Source organism: Haematobia irritans, chromosome 3 (assembly GCF_050003625.1).
Source record: "Haematobia irritans isolate KBUSLIRL chromosome 3, ASM5000362v1, whole genome shotgun sequence".
In the NCBI taxonomy this organism is placed as follows: domain Eukaryota; kingdom Metazoa; phylum Arthropoda; class Insecta; order Diptera; family Muscidae; genus Haematobia; species Haematobia irritans.
Window position 1 is genome coordinate 215,433,118 of NC_134399.1, and position 21,346 is coordinate 215,454,463.

General features: G+C 37.1%; 1 protein-coding gene across 1 annotated transcript in view; it reads left to right on the forward strand.

Moving 5' to 3' along the window:
* Positions 1–21,346, forward strand: part of LOC142231428 (uncharacterized) — a 263,204-nt gene that overhangs the window by 118,327 nt on the left and 123,531 nt on the right. Inside the window, exon 2 of the mRNA XM_075302036.1 lies at positions 20,515–20,648. Coding sequence (XP_075158151.1) covers positions 20,515–20,648 — 134 coding nt within the window. The remainder of the gene's footprint in view (positions 1–20,514; positions 20,649–21,346) is intronic.

A 21,346-nucleotide genomic window follows, 5' to 3' on the forward strand; every position in this document is an offset into this window, starting at 1 on the left:
ACTTTATTTCTATAGTAAATTTTTTCAAAATTTTATTTATGTCAAATAAAATGCAATAAAATTTTGAGAAATTTTTCTATAGAAATAAAATGTTGATAAAACTTTAGAACTAAACTAAAACTTTAGAACTAAAATTTTGACATAATTTTCTATAGAAATAAAATTTTGACAAAATTTACTGTAGAAATAAAAGTTTGACAAAATTTTCTATAGAAAAAAAATTTTTGACAATGTTTTCTATAGAATTTTTACAAAATTGTCTATAAAAATAAAATTTTCACAAAATTTTCTATAGAAATAAATTTTGAAAAAAATTGTCTATAGAAACAAACATTTCATAGAATTTTTTATAGAAATTTTCTATAAAAATAAAATTTTGACTAAATTTCCACTAAGAAGAAAATTGTAATAAAACTTCCCATAAACATTTTTCTATTGAAATGAAATTTTTAAAAATTTTTTCTATAAAAATAAACGTTTTTTTATAAAGTCATTTCATCATTTCTTTAGAAGAAATATGTGTTTTCATAATAACCACAAAAATTTTATAAAAACAACTCAAAATAAAATTTTTTGTATTTTGGTAGTTTTTTGGTACAATTTTCTACAAATTTTTGTAGAATATTTTTCTCGAATGGCAACCATGCTTGTAAGGCAGCACAAGCCGCCTTACAATGGTGAAGATTTATATAGAACCATCAAAATGGCCAACCACTGTCAGTCGTTTCGATAGAGTCATCAAGAATTTCCTAATCACAGATCTCGGTAACTCTCACAACAACTCTCAGTTCATCGTTGGTGAATTTTGAGGCTGAAGAATTTGCCCGCATTTGGACAAATATGGTCGAAATTTTCCTTGTAAATTTGTAAAATCTAGCGACCAATAAATCATAAATGCACATAAAAATGGATTTCTATTTAAATATTTCCCAGTCGTGAGGGCATTAGCCTATTTAAATTTTAAGGCAAGAGATTTTGTTCATCCAGATAAAGAATATGATCACCTCAAACCTCTTTCAAGAGTAAAATGCTTTTTTTTTGGATGGTGGGCATGGAACATGTTTTTCGCAACCAGGTTTTTAGATTTGTCATGGTAATGAATCATATATGTACCAACAATGCTCTTAAAAATTTAAAGAAATCTTTAAATAAATATTTTTTTGACTTTTCCTTATAATTAAAAATTCCTCCGCGTTATCCGAAAATAAAACCTATATATAGGGTTGCATACTTTTAGGCTTAAAGAATATATTATTAAGGCGTATGACAATATCTTAGTTAAATAATTCATTAATTTCTACGAGCCCTCCATTAAACGGTTAAATAGTTAAAAAAAAAACAACAGTCTTTAACTTTGTATGATATACATTTGTATCCCAGTAAATAATAAAATAGTCAGTTTTCCCCCCTTTTACCATAAGGATATGACAGCAGGATGAATGAGTTTCATAGCAAAAGAAGAAAAAAAAAACACAACTTTATTAAGGCAATGTTGATGCTGTTTGAAGCTATGGGGAACATTTTGAAAGTCTCTCATCAATTATATTACCATCCAAGAGTGTATGGGAGAGAGGGAGAGAGATCTTCAACTAAAAGTTGCAGTGCCCTCATTACATGTGTATACCTAGAGGGTCCTCCTCTTTATTAATATTAGTAGTTCTAGGGCTCCATTTCTTTGAAATGTTGTTTACCCAGACATGTAAACATCAAGAATATCACCAAGTTTAGCTAACATATTACTTTGACTGTGGTCTCTTGTTGGTCTATTTGTGTAGAGTACACATTTGTAATGAGAGTATTCGCTGAAGGCATATGCTTAGTGGTACTTGGCCCCATTTGAGGTGAGTGTAAATAACAGTTATATGTATGGAGTGTGTCTGTATGTTTTGTTGTTGTTGTTGGAAATGATATATATGAACTCATTACTCACAAATGCTATTTGGTCAATTAAAGTTTATGGGTATTTTCACTCATATAAGTAAATAATAAATGGAGAATTTTTTTCTAAGCAAAGTCTGAGTTGTTGAATCTCCTGTTTACTCTTTTTTTCCATACTCTTCATTCAAGTTTTATACACTTGAGGTGAGATGAGGGATAGTTGCGGGGAAAAATTGTTTCGAAGAAAGATACTTCGTAGACTTCTTGGTAATGAATATATGGAACATATTCACAATCATGAGAGAGAGGTTGAAGTTTTGCCAACAAAAAGTATAAGTCAAATGTTTGTAATCTTCAAAATCTTTTGATATTTATACCCTAAGCCACACTGTGAAAGAGTAGCCGTATGTCTGTCCGTCCGTCCGTCTGCCTGAGAACATATTTTTGTAATCAAAGTCTAGGTCGCAATTTCACTTCAAACGACTTCGAATTTGGCACAAGGATGTGTTTTGTGTCAGAATAGAACCCTATTGATTTTGGAAGAAATCGGTTCAGGTTTAGATATAGCTCACATATATATGTTTTTCTGATTTAGGCAAAATTGGCCAAAATACCCACATTTCCCTTGTAAAAACGCCACTGCTAATTCGAAAACTTGTAAAAGTAACTCTAATTTTCCTATATTTCTAATCTATCAACCGATAAATCATAAATACACTTTTACGAAGTTGTTTAAAAAATTCCTTCAGATTTAAATGTTTCCCATATGTACACCCAGCGCCACACTGTAGAACCGGGTATTATAGGTTAGGTGAGGTTATGCAGGATGACACGAATCCGAACTAGTAGATTTGTGTCCGCTTAGATCATAGTTGGGGTTTCTAAAATTTCTTTCCATCTTCCTCTTCGTGTCTGTCTCGCTCCGGCAGGATTGAGTCAATTTTATGATAATGTGTGCTTCGGATGCGCCTAGGTCCTCCACCCCGATGCCTTGATGAAGGCGAGAATACTCCTCAGGCTGTATTCTCGCAAGTCGGTCATAAAGGGTGATTTGGTCAAGGGAAAACGCGTGTAAGTCGGTGAAATCGTTTATTTAAAAAATCAAATTAAATTTCTGTTTCAAGTTTAATTAGTATAAAATTCAGGAAAAATATTCAGTTAGGCTTTCGCTTTTCCAAATCCGAATTGCCGGGCCCCACGCTTGACACCTGCCATCAGATTTTGTACAGCCACCTTGTCCACCTTCTTCGCCGCAGAAAGCCAGTTTGCCTTGAACTGCTGCTCGTCCTTAGCAGTTTTTTTGGTCTTCTTTAGGTTCCACTTGACAATAGCCCAGTATTTCTCAATTGGGCGGAGCTCTGGCGTGTTGGGAGGGTTCTTGTCCTTGGGAACCACCTGCACGTTGTTGGCGGCGTACCACTCCATGGCCTTTTTACCGTAATGGCAAGATGCCAAATCCGGCCAAAACAGTACGGAACAACCGTGTTTCTTCAGGAAAGGCAGTAGACGTTTATTCAAACACTCTTTCACGTAAATTTCTTGGTTGAAGAAATCGGTTCAGGTTTAGATATAGCTCACATATATATGTTTTTCTGATTTAGGCAAAATTGGCCAAAATACCCACATTTCCCTTGTAAAAACGCCACTGCTAATTCGAAAACTTGTAAAAGTAACTCCAATTTACCTATATTCCTAATACATATCTTTCAACCGATAAATCATAAATACACTTTTGCGAAGTTGTTTAAAAAATTCCTTCAGATTTAAATGTTTCCCATTTGTATACCCAGCGCCACACTGTAGAACAGGGTATTATAAGTTAGGTGAGGTTATGCAGGATGACACGAATCCGAACTAGCGGATTTGTGTCCACTTAGATCATGGTTGGTCTATTGAGTTTCCTCAAACTTCTTTCCTTCTTCCTCTTCGTGTCTGTCTCGCTCCGGCCGGAATGAGTCCATTCTATGATGTGTCCTTCGGATGCGCCTAGGTCCTCCACCCCTATGCCTTGATGAAGGCGAGAATACTCCTCAGGCTGTATTCTCGCAAGTGGGTCATAGTCTGAAAGAAATAAGAGCCCAGTACCTTGTTTCTTCTGAAAGATAGTGCTGGACACTGGCACAGGAAGTGAAATGAATCTTCCGTAGCCTCGAGGTCCAGACACCACCTACACATATCATCATTCGCTAGACCGATCTTTACCATGTGTTTCCCAGAGTGTTGTGTCCTGTTATGATGCCTGTTATCGCCCTTACATCCTCTCTTTGCAAACGTTTGTCGACAGCCAGGAAGTTATGTTCGCATTGCCCAGGGCCTTTATAGCTGCTTGACTATCGATGAAAATTCTGATATCGGATATAAATAACGGCCTCATCGATAGAAGTTCCGCAGCTTTTACAATAGCAAATATCTCAGCCTGAAAAATGATGCATTTATCGACCCACTTAAAGGACTCCTTAAGTTCCAACTCCTTGCAGAATTAATTCCGCTGCCTGTACCCTCAGTTCCGCAGTTTTTGCAATAGCAAATATCTCAGCCTGAAAAATGATGCATTTATCGTCCCACTTAAAGGACTGCTTAAGTTCCAACTCCTTGCAGTAAATTCCGCTGCCTATACCCTCGGCCATTTTCGAACCGTCCGTATAGATGTTGAAATTTCCAAAGTGTATACTATTTTCGTCCCAGTCCTCTAAGCTCGGGATAATTGAATCCAGGTTATTCTTATACATATGCCGCGTCGCCATATATGTTAGTCAGTTCTCAAATGTAGTCCGGCATAAAGGGTGATACGGTCAAAATTTGGTCAATATAAACTTGACGTATTTCTTTCAATTTTGCATTTAAAAAACCTGAACACCCTTCATTTTGAAGGTGTGTGTGTGTAGAATATTGTTCCTATTTTGATTTTGGAATTCACTCTTCAGTTGTCAAAATGCCGTCCAAGCTAGAAGAGCAGCGTATCAAAATTTTGCTCGCGCATCGCGAAAATCCGAGCTACTCGCACGCAAGGCTGGCAAAATCGCTAAAAGTTGCCAAACCAACCGTTACAAATGTAATTAAAGTGTTTGGGGGAACGTTTGTCGACAGCCAGGAAGTCTGGATCGGGGGGAAATCGAAAACCGGAAGCGCTGAGACGACAAAGAGAGTTGCCGGTAGTTTCTAGCGAAACCCTAACCTCTCTCTCCGAGATGCCGCAAATAAGCTGGGTATATCGTCTACAACCGTGCATCGAGCCAAAAAACGAGCCGGACTATCGACTTACAAGAAGGTAGTGACTCCAAATCGCGATAATAAACAAAATACGACGGCCAAAGCGCGATCCCGGAGGCTGTACACGACGATGCTGACGAAGTTTGACTGCGTGGTAATGGACGACGAAACCTACGTCAAAGCCGACTACAAGCAGCTTCCGGGACAGGAGTTTTAAACGGCAAAAGGAAGGGGAAAGGTAGCAGATATTTTCAAGCACATAAAACTGTCAAAGTTCGCAAAGAAATATCTGGTTTGGCAAGCCATCTGTACCTGTGGCTTGAGAGGCAGCATTTTCATAGCTTCCGGGACTGTCAACCAAGAAATTTACGTGAAAGAGTGTTTGAATAAACGTCTGCTGCCTTTCCTGAAGAAACACGGTTGTTCCGTACTGTTTTGGCCGGATTTGGCATCTTGCCATTACGGTAAAAAGGCCATGGAATGGTACGCCGCCAACAACGTGCACGGGGTTCCCAAGGACAAGAACCTTCCCAACACGCCAGAGCTCCGCCCAATTGAGAAATACTGGTTCCGCTTGACAATAGGAACCTAAAGAAGACCAAAAAAACTGCTAAGGACGAGCAGCAGTTCAAGGCAAACTGGCTATCTGCGGCGAAGAAGGTGGACAAGGTGGCTGTACAAAATCTGATGGCAGGTGTCAAGCGTGAGGCCCGGCAATTCGGATTTGGAAAAGCGAAAGCCTAACTGAATATTTTTCCTGAATTTTATACTAATTGAACTTGAAAAAGAAATTTAATTTGATTTTTTAAATAAACGATTTCATCGATTTACACGCGTTTTCCCTTGACCAAATTTTGACCGTATCACCCTTTAGACTATCAGTTCAATGTGCCTGCAGCCCGTGCCCTCCAATGAGTCCAGGCCCCTCAGTCTGATCAGTATGACCTCCGCGGTCCTCCTAATATGCAGGTCCAGGGGACATATCCCCATCAATACCTCCAGTGCTGCGGTGGCCGTTGTCCACATCGCCCCGGTCATGTAGATGAGGACCGTTCTATTTATTCTGCCCAATCTCAGTATGGTGGTTTGTGATGGGCCACCATACATGACATCCATACACAGCTATTATAAGCTAGTGCATATGTTTGCAACACCCAGAAGGAGACGAGATAAACATACGGTATCTATGACAATATTGCTCAAGACAAGCTCCTGAGTCGATCTAGCCATGTCCGTCTGTCTGTGAACATATTTTTGTGATCAAATTCTAGGTTGCAGTTTTAGTCCAATCGACTTCAAATTTTGGCATAAGTATGTGTTTTAGGTCAGACTAGAACTCTATTGATTTTGGAAGAAATTGGTTCAGATTTTGATACGGCTCCCATATATATCGTTCGGCCAATATCTACTAATATGGCGGCCTTAGAAGCTAGAATTTCAGCCTGATTTACTTTAAATTTTGTACAAGGAGTGTAATTGATAGTGTCATAAAGTGTGCCGAATTTGGTTGAAATCGGTTCAGATTTAGATATAGCTCCCATATATAACCCATTTCGTCCGATTTACACTCACATGGCCACAGAGGTAAAATTTGTAATCCGCTTTAAGTGAAATTTTGCACAGGGAGTAGATATAATATTAAAGCTATGCATGTCAAATTTGGTTGAAATCGGTTCAGATTTAGAAATAGTTCCCATACATCTTTCTCCCGTTAAGGACGTATATGGCCCCAGAAGACAGAGTTTTACCTTATTTTACTTGGAATTTTGTACAAGGAGTAAAATGAGTAGTATCGTTAAGTGTGTTACATTTGATTGAAATCGGTTCAGATATAGATATAGCCCCCATACATATCTTTCGCCCGATATAAACTTATCGGGACCCCAGAAGCCAGAGTTTTACCCTAATTTGCGTGAAATTTTGCACGCGGTGTACAATTAGTGGTATCGTCAAGTGTGGTAAATTTGATTGAAATCCTTACAAATTTTCAGAAGGATTATCTTATCCATCGAAATCTTCTGCGAATGATATGGCCAAATGTTCCTTATAAAAATGATATATATGTAGAGATGTCAGAAATTTTGCAATTTTAAGATTTATGTTAAGCAACATATTTCACTTTTAATAAATAGGTAATTAAAATTCTATTAAACCATACTGATTTTCTGGGTAAAAGTATCTATATATTATTTATTAATGACTTTATGAACTTTGGTTTGGCATGGCTTGTAACCAAGCGACCATGACTGCCTTAAATGTCACTGGCAACATTTGATGTCCTTACTTTTTATGCTGCTGTGATGGCGTCAAAGTAATTCAGGGCTTTGTTTCAGTTTTAACATCAATTAAAATAATGGCCTTCAATTAATATATTTTACTATGTAGAGAGAGTCGGGAAGAGAGAGATGGCGAGAAAGCAGACAGCCTTTTGAAATAAAATTTATTTCATTTAATTTAATTTTTTTATTGCCTCAGCCTGTCCATCATTGGATATAAGAGGACGCAGAAAATTGTTTCAAAATTTTTCGTTTATGTTCCAGGGGATTAATTTTCTATCGTTCTCTGGGAATAATACTATAATATTTTTTGCCTAAAAGTTTATTGTGCTCAAAAGTTTTATAAAACTTTGTATACAAAGTGTTGACTTGAACTTACATTGAGATGCTCGAAAAGCCCAAGGACATATGGTTTACATCCATGGGCAACAACATGGGATAAAGAGTGGATTATAGCATTGGGGATTTGTGAAATAAGACAGGGCTTACAACAAAAGTAGAATGATTGAATAATGTAAAATGTTAATTTTATAAAGGGTCATTATATATGAAGTGAAAGTATTGAGGGAGGACAGAGCGGTTGAAGTGAGGAATGAAATGCTTAAATTTTAAATTCAGCCAAACTAATTTCGTGTTGATGGCGTCGATATTATACCCTAAATGTGGGAGCCACCGTGGTGCAATAGTTCAACCCCAGTTTCGACCGAACACCAAAACGTTTTTCAGTGTTGGATTATCCCCTCTCAGTTATGCTTCTAGAACTCGGCTATAAAAAGGAGGTCGATTGTCATTGAGCTAAACATAGAATCGAGCAGCACTCAATGGCAAGAGAGAAGTTCACCACATTGGTATCACAGTGGACTGAATAGTCTAAGTGATCTAGAACTATCCTAATCTAGCCTACGATAACTACTCTGGAGATTAGCAAGCAATCTTTTGTAATCCATATTATTCGACTTTTGATGTTAATCAAAATCGAATTTTAACATAAAAGTTGTAACGACATGTTTTCCACATGTTCGGTTTCAACACGGAAGTGGCCGCTCTCCATGGGGCTGGGGACGGCTTTTCGGGGTACGACTCCGACTACTAGGGACAAGGGGGTTACCGGATAACATGAATGGGAACGCAGATGGAGAGTAATCTTGCATGTGAAGATAGTACTTCGCAGGTGAAAGGGGTTTGTCCAACGAAGATTGTACTTCCGCTAGGGAAAGGGCGGTACCGAATATCGTGGATAGGAATGTAGGACGATTGACGATGGGTATGCTTCTCATGCGACAGTGGGGTGGAATTGGTCCAACGAAGAACGGAGTTTGTCGGATGAGGATGGATTTTGAGCGACGTAGTTAAAGTTTGTCCGACGAAAATTATACTTCGTAGACAAAGGGGCGATAAGTGTGTCTCACGTAGGTGAGAATGGGAAGGCGTTTGTCCAACGATAATTTTATTTTGATGGCAAAGGGGGGAGGAGTTTGCCTGACGAAGATTGTACTTCGCAATGATAATAGGATGGGCTTCGGTGTGGGCAGGAATGCGGGACGACTGAACTCGTATGCTAGGCAGGGAAAATTGTACTTGTATATATACTTGTACTTGTACTTGTATAGAGGATGGTGGGGAAGTGGTCCGAAGAAGATTGTACTTAGCCGGCGAGGGGGGTAGGGATGTTGTGTGAACGACATCTCATTTCCCACGGGCGTGGGAAATGAGTTTGTCCCTTAAGGATTCTATTTGGCTTGCACAGGCGGGAGGAGTTTGTCTAACGCAGGCGAATAAGTGAAGGAATTTGTCCAACGAGGATTCTATTTCGCTTGCAATGGCAGGAGGATGGACTACGGTGAGGACAGGAACGCATAACGACTGACGAAGAGTATACTTCTAATGCCAGGCAGGGAAGTTATTGGTCCGGTGAAGATTGTACTTTGCCGGCGAGGAGGGTAGGGTGGTTGCACGGTCGCGGGAAAAGAAGTTTGGAGGGTTCTATTTCGCTGGCAAAAGGGGGAGGAATTTATCTGACGCACGCAAAGAGGGGAAAGAGTTTGTCGTACGAGAATACAGAATCCTCGTAGGACTGTCGTGGGGGATAGAATTTGCCCGATGAAGATTATGCTTCGTAGGCAAAGGAGGGAGGAGTTTTTATGGAGCAGGTGAGAAGGAGAAGGAGTTTGTCCAACACGGACAAAGGGGGAGGAGTTTTTATGACGATGATTTTACTTGGCTGGGAATGGGAACATGGGCTTCGGCGTACGGCACCTACTGCTGGCGACAATGGGGGTACCGGATATCGTGGACGGGAAAGCAAGACGACTGAGGAGTATACTTCGCAAGAGAGGGAAGGAATCGATCCTACGCTTGCGGTAAAAGGATTTTGTCCGATAAGAATTCTATTTAGCTGGAAAAGGAGGAGTTTTTCCGACGAATATTGTACATCGCTGATGATGGGCTTCGGTTTACGGCTCGTACTGCTGAAGACAAGAGGGGTCCCGGATATCGCAGCTTACAAGGCAGCGCGACTGACGATGACTGCGAAGAGGAATTGGTCCGAGGAAAACTGTACTTCGCTGGCGAGAAGGGGAAGGCGTTTGTTCGACGTGTATTCTACTTCGCAAGCTAGCAGGAAGGAGTTTGTATGACAAGGATGTTACTTCGCAGGCGCGGGAGAAGAAGTTTATCCGACGAAGATTCTACGAGGGAACGCGGGACGACTGAAGAGTATACTTCGCATGCAAGAGAGGGAAGGAATCGGTCATAGGGTTGCGGTAAAAAGAATTTTTCAGATGAGGCTTCTATTTCTCTCGAAAAAGGGGGGAGCTAAGTTTATCCGACGAAGATTCTACGAGGGAACGCAGGACGACTGAAGAGTTTACTTCCCATGCAAGAGAGGGAAGAAATCGGTCATACGGTTGCGGTAAAAGGAATTTGTCCGATGAGGCTTCTATTTCTCTCGAAAAAGGGGGGAGAAAATTGTCCGTTGAAGATTGTACTTCGCTGGCGATGGATTCGGTTTACGGCCCTTACTGCTGCAGACGAGAGGGGTACCGAATATTGTGGATTACAACGCAGGGCGACTGAGGATGAGTACGAAGAGGAATTGGTTCAACGAAGACTCGCAAGCTAGGGGGAAGGAGTTTGTTAGACGAGGATTCTACTTCGCAAGGTAGGGGGAAGGAGTTTGTCCGACGATGATTCCACTTCGCTGGGGATGGAAGAATGGTCTTAGTTGTCCGTCTTTTACTTCTGCTGACAGGGCGTACCGGGTATCCTGGACGGGAACGCAGGGCGACTGAGAAAGTGTAGTTACATTTCGAATGCCAAGGAGGAAAGAAATTGGTCAGACGAAGACAGCACTTCGCTGGCGGAGAGGGGGAAGGAGTTTTCCGACGAAGATTGTATTTCGTAGGTACGGAATATGGGGTTTGACGAGTATTATATTTCACACGCAAAGTAGGGAGGAGTTTGTCCGACGAAGATTGTACTTCGCTAGGGATGGGCTTCGGTATACGGCTCTTACTGCTGGGGAAAAAGGAGTAGCGGATATTATAGATTGGAGGAGGAGTTTGTCCGACGAGGTAGAAATCCAAAGAAGATTATTCTTCACGCACACCGGGATGAAGGAGTTTCTCAGACGAAAATTATTTTTCGTAGCGTAAGCTACACTATGCAGTTGGTCTTATTTAGCGTTTTTTATACCCACCACCATAGAATGGTGACGGGGGTATAATAAGTTTGTCATTCCGTTTGTAACGCATCGAAATATCGATTTCCGACTATATAAAGTATATATATTCTTGATCAGGGAGAAATTCTAAGACGATATAACGATGTCCGTCTGTCCGTCTGTCCGTCTGTCTGTCTGTCTGTCTGTCTGTTGTAATCACGCTACAGTCTTCAATAATGAAGCAATCGTGCTGAAATTTTGCACAAACTCGTCTTTTGTCTGCAGGCAGGTCAAGTTCGAAGATGGGCTGTATCGGTCCAGGTTTTGATATAGTCCCCATATAAACCGACCTCCCGATTTGGGGTCTTGGGCTTATAGAAACCGTAGTTTTTATCCAATTTGCCTGAAATTTGAAATCTGGAGGTATTTTGTGACCGTAAAGAAGTGTGCCAAAAATGGTGAGTATCGGTCCACGTTTTGGCATAGCCCCCATATAGACCGATCTCCCGATTTTACTTCTTGGGCTTATAGAAACCGCAGTTTTTATTCAATTTACCTGAAATTGGAAATCTAGAGGTATTATAGGACCACAAGTACGTGTGCCAAAAATTGTGAGTATTGGTCCATATTTTGGTATAGCCCCCATATAGACCCATCTCCCGATTTGGGGTCTTGGGCTTATAGAAACCTTATTTTTTATCCAATTTGTCTGAAATTGGAAATCTAGAGGTATTTTAGGACCATAAAGAAGTCTGCCGAAAATGGTGAGGATCGGTCCATATTTTGGTATAGCCCGATTTCCCGATTTTACTTCTTGGGCTTCTAGAATCCGAAGTTTTTATACTATTTGCCTGAAATTTGAAATCTAGAGGTATTTTCGGGTCATAAAGAGGTGTGCCGAAAACGGTGAGTATCGGTCCATATTTTAGTATAGCCCCCATAAGAACGATCTCCCGATTTAACTCCTTGGGTTTCTAGAAACCGTAGTTTTTATCTGATTTGCCTGAAATTGTAAATGTTCTGTTATTTTAGGCTCACAAAAACGTGTATCGGATTAGGTTTTTATAGGTCCATTTGGTAATGCCTCCATATAGACCGACTTCACTTCTTGAGGGTGTAGAAGGCGCACTGATGATGAAAATTGCTTGAAACTCAATGTAAAATTTCCAGATTTTACTTCTACAGATTTAAGATTTCAAATCAAGACGTTATTTTATAATTTTCTTGCACACTTACAAGAGATGTTAATGATTCCTCTAAAACTCAAACAAAAATGGTTCTTATAAATCCAGAATCTGATATAGTCCTCATGGATGAAATCTTTAAATTTATCTTCGGGAAGTGTCCTCAAGTCCTCAAGCCCTCCTGAAATTTCAAAGGAAACCCTAATATTTGGTTCATGGTGGTGGGTATTTAAGATTCGGCCCGGCCGAACTTACTGCTGTATATACTTGTTTTAATTTTTTGTAGGCTTAGATTTAGTCGGCACCAAGTAAAATCCGTATGTAGCTCATTGGAGATCCGTTTCTAGCTCCTAACCAACTGTCCAGTCTTGTGCCAAGCTGCTCCATTTATAGCTCTTGATCCGTCTCAATCATTATTACAATGATATTTTTATTGTAGCAATTTCCTCCAACTACTAAAATAGTTCCATGCACTTAGTGTACATTTTATAGGACATTTATCCACCCTAACACAAAGTCTAGCCAATTTATTAGGAATTTTGGATTTACAACCATAACATGATATTTAAATTTAAAACAATTGTCACAAATCCTATAATAGTATTAAAGTAGGCTTAAATCATTTTTCTTCTTGCAAAACGCATTTATTATAAAACTCAACTCACGCACGTAGGCAATGCTAAAGCTGGTAAAGTTTTTGATTGTTCATTGAAATGGAATAGTTGCTACCCATCGTTGGTTGTACAATCTCTTCTTCATTTAGAAGAAGAGGTATGTCAAGTATTGTGAGTGAGGAAATTAAAGTTAAATTAAATTTTTCCACAAAATGAGACTCTAACATCAAAATTAGTATGTGGTAAGCAGAGAGAGAGAGAGAACTTCCCAATGTCGATGATGGTGATGAGAGAGGTTTTGTGGTAGATTGTTGAGATTGTTATGTAAATAACCTCAAAAATTGAATTCTAGTGTGTGTGTGTGTGTTTGTTGGTTTTGAGAGCTAAGAATACAAAATAGAAAATTAAATAACTGGGGTCGGGATATTGACGAAAGCGTCTCAGAGAAATATTTGCTGCTAACCACATTTAAAATGAAGTGAGGGTGTTTGCCAAAGTTTGGTATTGGATGTGGCATAAATTTCGTGAATAGGATTTTTGGTTGTCAGTTAAAAGAAAAAAACCAACTTGCACGGCACTCATAACTTAAGTGCCTTATATTCGAGATTAATAATTAATTAAATATTTAAAATTTTAAAATATTCCTGTCCGTAGAGCTCAAACGTAATTTCATTTCCCATAAGAGGATTCCATCGAACAGAACAAAATTTTCTTCAGATTCCCCAAAGGGGTAGGAATGAAGTACCGTACGGTAAAGTCGGCTTTTTTCTTTACTATTAACTCTTTTTATACCCTCCACCATAGGATGGGGGTATATTAACTTTGTCATTCCGTTTGTAACACATCGAAATATTGCTCTAAGAACTTATAAAGTATATATATTCTGGGTAGTGGTGAAATTCTAAGTCGATCTTAGCATGTCCGTCCGTCCGTCCGTCCGTCTGTTGAAATCACGCTAACTTCCGAACGAAACAAGCTATCGACTTGAAACTTGGCACACGTAGTTGTTATTGATGTAGGTCGGATGGTATCGCAAATGTGTCATATCGGTCCACTTTTACGTATAGCCCCCATATAAACGGTTGGGGGTCCGTTTGGCTTGCCGATCCTCTAAGAGAAGCAAATTTCATCCGATCCGGCTGAAATTTGGAACATGGTGTTGGTATAGGGTCTCTAACAACCGTGCAAAAAGTGGTCCACATCGGTCCATAATTATATATAGCCCCCATATAAACCGATCCCCAGATTTGGCTTGCGAAGCCTCTAAGAGAAGCAAATTTCATCCGATCCGGCTGAAATTTGGTACATGGTGTTGGTATATGGTCTCTAACAACCGTGCCAAAAGTGGTCCATATCGGTCCATAATTATATATAGCCCCCATATAAACCGATCCCCCGATTTGGCTTGCGAAGCCTCTAAGAGAAGCAAATTTCATCCGATCCGGCTGAAATTTGGTACATGGTGTTGGTATATGGTCTCTAGCAACCATGCGAAAATTGGTCCACATCGGTTCATAATTATATATAGCCCCCATATCAACCGATCCCCCGATTTAGCTTGCGGAGCCTCTAAGAGAAGCAAATTTCATCCGATCCGGCTGAATTTGGTACATGGTGTTAATATATGGTCTCTAATAACCATGGTCCACATCGGGTCATAATTAAATATAACCCCATTATAAACCGAATACCGGATTCGACCTCCGGAGCCTCTTGGAAGACCAAAATTCATCTGATTCAATTGAAATGTGGTACGTGGTGTTAATATATGGCCTCAAACACCAATGCAAAAATTGGTCGAAATCGGTCCATAATTATATATAGCACCCATATAAACCGATCCCCAGATTTGACCTCCGGAGCCCCTTGGAAGAGCAAAATTTATCCGATTCGGTTGAAATTTGGTACGTGATGTTAGTATATGGTATCCAACAACCATGCAGGAATTGGTTCATATCAGTCCATAATTTATATAGCCCCCATATAAGCGACCCCCATATTTCAATTCTGGCTCTCTGCGTACCGTGCAAAAGTCCATATCGATTCGTAATTATTTGTAGACTTACCTACACATACCTTTTTTGTCTAATGTATACCACGTATGGACTAACTAACAATTTAGAAAACGATGTTAAGAAGTTTTAAGATAACACAACCCACTTAATTTGATTGTGTATGACAGTCTTTCGTAGAAGTTTCTACGCAATCCATGGTGGAGGGTTCATTCGGCCTGGCCGAACTTACGGCCGTATATACTTGTTTCTATTATGAGAGGGTATAAATTTGTAAAATATACCAGATCGTTACATTTTCCTTTCTTTAACAACGCATTGTGTAAGACAATTTAAAAATAATAAAAACAAGTAAGGAAAGTCTAAAATCGGGCGGGCCGACTATATTATACCCTGCACCACTTTGTAGATCTAAATTTTCGAAACCATATCACATCCGTCAAATGTGTTGAGGGCTATATATAACGGTTTGTTAAAAATACATACATTTAAATATCACTCGATCTGGACAGAATTTGATAGACTTCTACAAAATCTATAGACTCAAAATTTAAGTCGGCTAATGCACTAGGGTGGAACACAATATTAGTAAGAAAATATGGGAAACAATTAAATCTGAAGCAATTTTAAGGAAACTTCGAAAAAGTTTATTTATGATTTATCGCTCGACTAAGCAGTGGCGATTTTACAAGGAAGATGTTGGTATTTTGACCATTGTTGTCGAAATCAGAAAAACATATATATGGGAGCTAAATCTAAATCTGAACCGATTTCAACCAAATTTGGCACGCATAGCTACAATGCTAATTCTACTCCCTGTGCAAAATTTCAACTAAATCGGAGCAAAAAATTGGCGTCTGTGGTCATATGAATTTAAATCGGGCGAAAGCTATATATGGCAGCTATATCTAAATCTGAACCGATTTCAACCAAATTTGGCACATATAGCTACAATGCTAATTCTACTCCCTGTGCAAAATTTCAATTCAATCGGAGTAAAAGATTGGCCACTGTGGTCATATGAGTGTAAATCGGGCGAACAATATATATGGGAGCGATATCTAAATCTGAACCGATTTCAATAAAATTTGGCACACTTGACTACACTACCAATTGTACTTCTAGTGCAAAATTTCAACCAAAACTCTGGCTTCTGGGACCGTATTAGTCCATATCGGGCTAAAGATATATATGGGAGTTATATCTAAATCTGAACCGATTTCAATAAAATGTGGCACACTTGACTATAGTACTAATTGTTCTTCTTGTGCAAAATTTTAAGCAAATTAGGGTAAAACTCTGGCTTCTGGGGCTATATCTAAATTTCAACCAAAACACATACTTGTGCCAAATTTGAAGTCGATTTGACAACATTTTCTATAGAAATAAAAGTTTGACAAAATTTGCTATAGAAATAAAAGTTTGACAAAATTTGCTATAGAAATAAAATATTTTACAAAATTTTCTATAGAAATAAAATTTTGACAAAATTTTATATTGAAATAAAATTTTGGCATAATTTTATATTGAAATAAAATTTTGGCAAAATTTTCTACAAAAAATTAAATTTTGACAAATTTTTCTCTAGAAATAAATTTTTGGCAAAATTTTCTATAGAAATAAAATTTTTACAAAATTTTCTATAGAAATAAAATTTTGACAAAATTTTCTATAGCAATAAAATGTTGACCAACTTTTAATAGAAATAAAATTTTTACAACATTTTCTATAGAAATAAAATTTTGGCAAAATTTTATATTGAAATTAAATTTAGGCAAAATTTTGTACAAAAATTAAATTTTGACACATTTTTCTATAGAAATAAATTTTTGGCAAAATTTTCTATTGAAATAAAATTTTGACAAAATTTTCTATAGGCATAAAATTTTGAAAAAATTTTCTATAGAAATAAAATTTTGAAAAAATTTTCGTTAGAAATAAAATTGTGACGAAATTTTCTTTAGAAATAAAACTATCAAAAATTTCTATAGAAGTAAAATTATGACAGAGATTTCTATAGAAATAAAATTTTGTCAAAATTTTATTTCTATAAAATTTTGACCAACTTTTTATAGAAATAAAATTTTGACAAAATTTGCTATAGAAATAAAATATTTTACAAAATTTTTTATAGAAATAAATTTTTTTACAAAATTTTCATAGAAATAAAGTGTTGACAAAATTTTCTATAAAAAACATTTTGACAAAATTTTATATTGAAGTAAAATTTTGGCAAAAATTTCTATAGAAATAAAATTTTTACAAAATTTTCTATAGTCATAAAATGTTGACAACATTTTATATTGAAGTAAAATTTTGACGACATTTTCTATAGAAATAAAATTTTGACAAAATTTTTTATAGAAATAAATTTTTTTTTATAAAATTTTCTATAGAAATAAAATTTTGAAAAAATGTTCTATAAAAAAAGAACATTTTGACAAAATTTTATATTGAAACAAAATTTTGGCAAAATTTTCTACAAAAATTAAATTTTGAAAAATTTTTCTATAGAAATAAATTTTTTTACAAAATTTTCTATAGAAATAAAATTTTGACAAAATTTTCTATAAAAAATATTTTGACAAAATTTTCTATAGAATAAAAATTTTGACAAAATTTTCTATAGGCATAAAATTTTGAAAAAATTTTCTTTAGAAATAAAATTTTGACAAAATTTTCTATAGAAATAAAATTTTGATAAAATTTTCTATAGAAATAAAATTTTGATAAAATTTTCTATAGAAATAAAATGTTGACGAAATGTTCTATAGTTTGGTAGTTTTGGTAAAATTTTCCCTTCATTTTGGTAAATTATTTTTGGCTGAAGTGGCAACGGTGGTTATGACAATTTCGTATCACCTGCACACCCCTTCTCCCTACAACAATTCCCCGCTTTATTTAAATCAAAGTACACAACAATCAACAACATTTGAAAAATTTGATGGAAACGATGATCCCCACTTTTGTTTAACATCAACAGGCAATTATTTAAAATAATTTTCCTTTGATATAATGCCGTCTTTTCTTTTTCTCCCATACCCTTAAGCTCTATGCACGCAGAGAAGAAACATGATTGCCACAATCATATTCGAAGAGCAAAATAATATGATAGCAGCTATTTTTGCGGCGACCATGTAACATTTTAACCTGCAACCATGTTGGCTCAGTGAACATGGTTCTAAGAAAAATACAATTGTCCTCATCTAAAATGTTATTATATTGATAAAAAGAATTTTGTTTCCATTAAAAGACAATGGTCACGATCTAAAGGGTCATACGGTCAAAATTTGGTCAATATAAACTTGACGTATTTCTTTCAATTTTGGATTTAAAAAACTGAACACCCCTCATTTTGAAGGTGTGTGTGTGTAGAATGTTGCTCTTATTTTGATTTTGGAATTCACTCTTCAGTTGTCAAAATGCCGTCCAAGCAAGAAGAGCACCGTATCAAAATTTTGCTCTCGCATCGCGAAAATCCGAGCTACTCGCATGCAAAGCTGGCAAAATTGCTAAAAGTTGCCAAATCAACCGTTACAAATGTAATTAAAGTGTTTGGGGAACGTTTGTTGACAGCTAGGAAGTCTGGATCGGGGGGAACTCGAAAACCGGAAGCCGCTGAGACGACAAAGAGAGTTGCCGGTAGTTTCAAGCGAAACCCTAACCTCTCTCTCCGAGATGCCGCAAATAAGCTGGGTGTATCGTCTACAACCGTGCATCGAACCAAAAAACGAGCCGCACTATCGACTTACAAGAAGGTAGTGACTCCAAATCGCGATGATAAACAAAATACGACGACCAAAGCGTGATCCCGGAGGATGTACACGACGATGCTGACGAAGTTTGACTGTGTGGTAATGGACGACGAAACCTACGTCAAAGCCGACTACAAGCAGCTTCCGGGACAGGAGTTTTATACGGCAAAAGGAAGGGGAAAGGTAGCAGATATTTTCAAGCACATAAAACTGTCAAAGTTCGCAAAGAAATATCTGGATTGGCAAGCCATCTGTACCTGTGGCTTGAAAAGCAGCATTTTCATAGCTTCCGGGACTGTCAACCAAGAAATTTACGTGAAAGAGCGTTTGAATAAACGTCTGCTGCCTTTCCTGAAGAAACACGGTTGTACCGTACCGTTTTGGCCGGATTTGGCATTTTGCCATTACGGTAAAAAGGCCATGGAGTGGTACGCCGCCAACAACGTGCAGGTGGTTCCCAAGGACAAGAACCCTCCCAACACGCCAGAGCTCCGCCCAATTGAGAAATACTGGGCTATTGTCAAGCGGAACCTAAAGAAGACCAAAAAAACTGCTAAGGACGAGCAGCAGTTCAAGGCAAACTGGCTTTCTGCGGCGAAGAAGGTGGACAAGGTGGCTGTACAAAATCTGATGGCAGGTGTCAAGTGTGAGGTCCGGCAATTCGGATTTGGAAAAGCGAAAGCCTAACTGAATATTTTTCCTGAATTTTATACTAATTGAACTTGAAAAAGAAATTTAATTTGATTTTTTAAATAAACGATTTCACCGATTTACACGCGTTTTCCCTTGACCAAATTTTGACCGTATCACCCTTTAAAATGTTATGTTATTCGTCAAAAATGTTTTTCTTCTAGTTAAAAGAACATGGTCACAACCTAAAATGTTTTGATTTTTATGAAAAAACTTTTTTCGTCGTAGAAAAAAGGACGCCACTTGAGAAAAGAAAACACAAAATCAACTTTATTTATTTGTTTTTATTTATTTATAAACTAATTCATTGTTTATTTGTATTTATAATGTCGTGCAAGCAAACTTCACATATTTTTACACACTCTAGTTTGGTTCAATTTCAACAATAAGTAATCATTCCATATTTACTTCGTGACCATCAAATGTACAAACGCAGACATCATGTAACTGCAAATAAAAATAAATTATATCATATATCAAAATGCAGAACAAAAACCAGGTATATTTTTTTCAATTACACTTTCCTTTTTTGTATTCACATAAAACCACGTGCCATTTCAGAATAAATAAATTAACACAAAACACAATAATTCCGTATTCTCCGTCCATTCCAAGAAACAATCAACACACGACTGACGCGCAAAATGAAAATCGTGTGTACCTGCTCAATGTTTTTATAAAATTCTTGTCGCTGCAAAAAAATTAAAAAATTAAATGGTCACGAAAACAATGTACATGGTCTTTATGGCCATGTAATGGTTGTAGACATGTCTATACGTAAACTATAAAAATATTTTTTTCTCTGCAAAAAAGTAAAAAAATTGAATGGTCAGATACATGATTTTCCTGACCATATAATGGTCTCAAATTCTATCATTTAAATAATAGAACATGTTTGCGGCATTTGAGAACCATTTAAATGCTTATTGCCAACATATATTTTTCTCCGCTCGAAAATTATTTTTACAAAGACAAAATACATGGTTTTCGCGACAATTACATACTCTAAATAAGCATTAAATGGATGCGGCAACCATGTCCAAACATGTTTTTTCTGTGCGTGTGTAGATAAATAAAATTAAGTGGCGGCGCGCTTAGAAATTATACTCAACGACTTCTAGGAAATTTTCAATCAAAAAAGCATTTTTGTTAAATAAATTGAAATTTTTCTTCTTTTTTTTCCACCATCGAGTAAAATTTCTGTGACATTCTTTTGTATTTGCTTTAATTACAGAAATGGAAACAAAATTGGATTCACGGCAAGGACAATTTCCGGCCTCATTTCCGGATACCTTTAAGAATTTCTTTGCCATGATGAATGAGGACGAAGACCACATGGATTTATTTTCCAATCTATTGGAGGATAAGGTAAGTGGAGGATAAGCGAAAAACGTGTAACAAATACAAATGAGGATGAGATGAGGTGATGCTCGTGGTAATAATGATGATGGTGCAAATGATGTCCGGGAATAGTGGTTGATAACTACAAAATGGGATAATAGTAATAATCATAATAATGATGAGGCTTTTAATGAAAAGTGATTCAATTCAAAGCTGTAATTTTTGTTGGTGTAAATAGGAAATAGAATAGATTTTTTTTACATTGTACTTAGTTGCTAAGGCTATGGCTACGGCTACAATAGGCGAATAAAGCTATGCATTGTTGGATGGGATAAATAAAGTAAGGTATGGGTGATACAGTGGGGTAATGACAGGGACGACCAGCTTTGATTTTTTTTTTGGTTAGAGAGACAAAAATCGGAAATCCGGTGTAATTTTCAAACCGTCGCTCGCCGATAAGGACTAGGAATTATAAACATTTCCACTTTTCGATTTTTTTTGAATTTTCTATAGTTGGAAATCTATAGAAAATTCCAAAAAATTGGACTTTATATAGCATCACTATAGGATTGGTTGAGAATCTATATAATCACCCTCCTATACGTTCATCATTAAACAATTGTTGCCGAATTATTCAAAAACTCAAAAAAATAGAATTAATTCTGAATGGGGTAAATGGTATGAGGAATTTACACACAATTAAAATGAGTTTTAATTAATGGCGC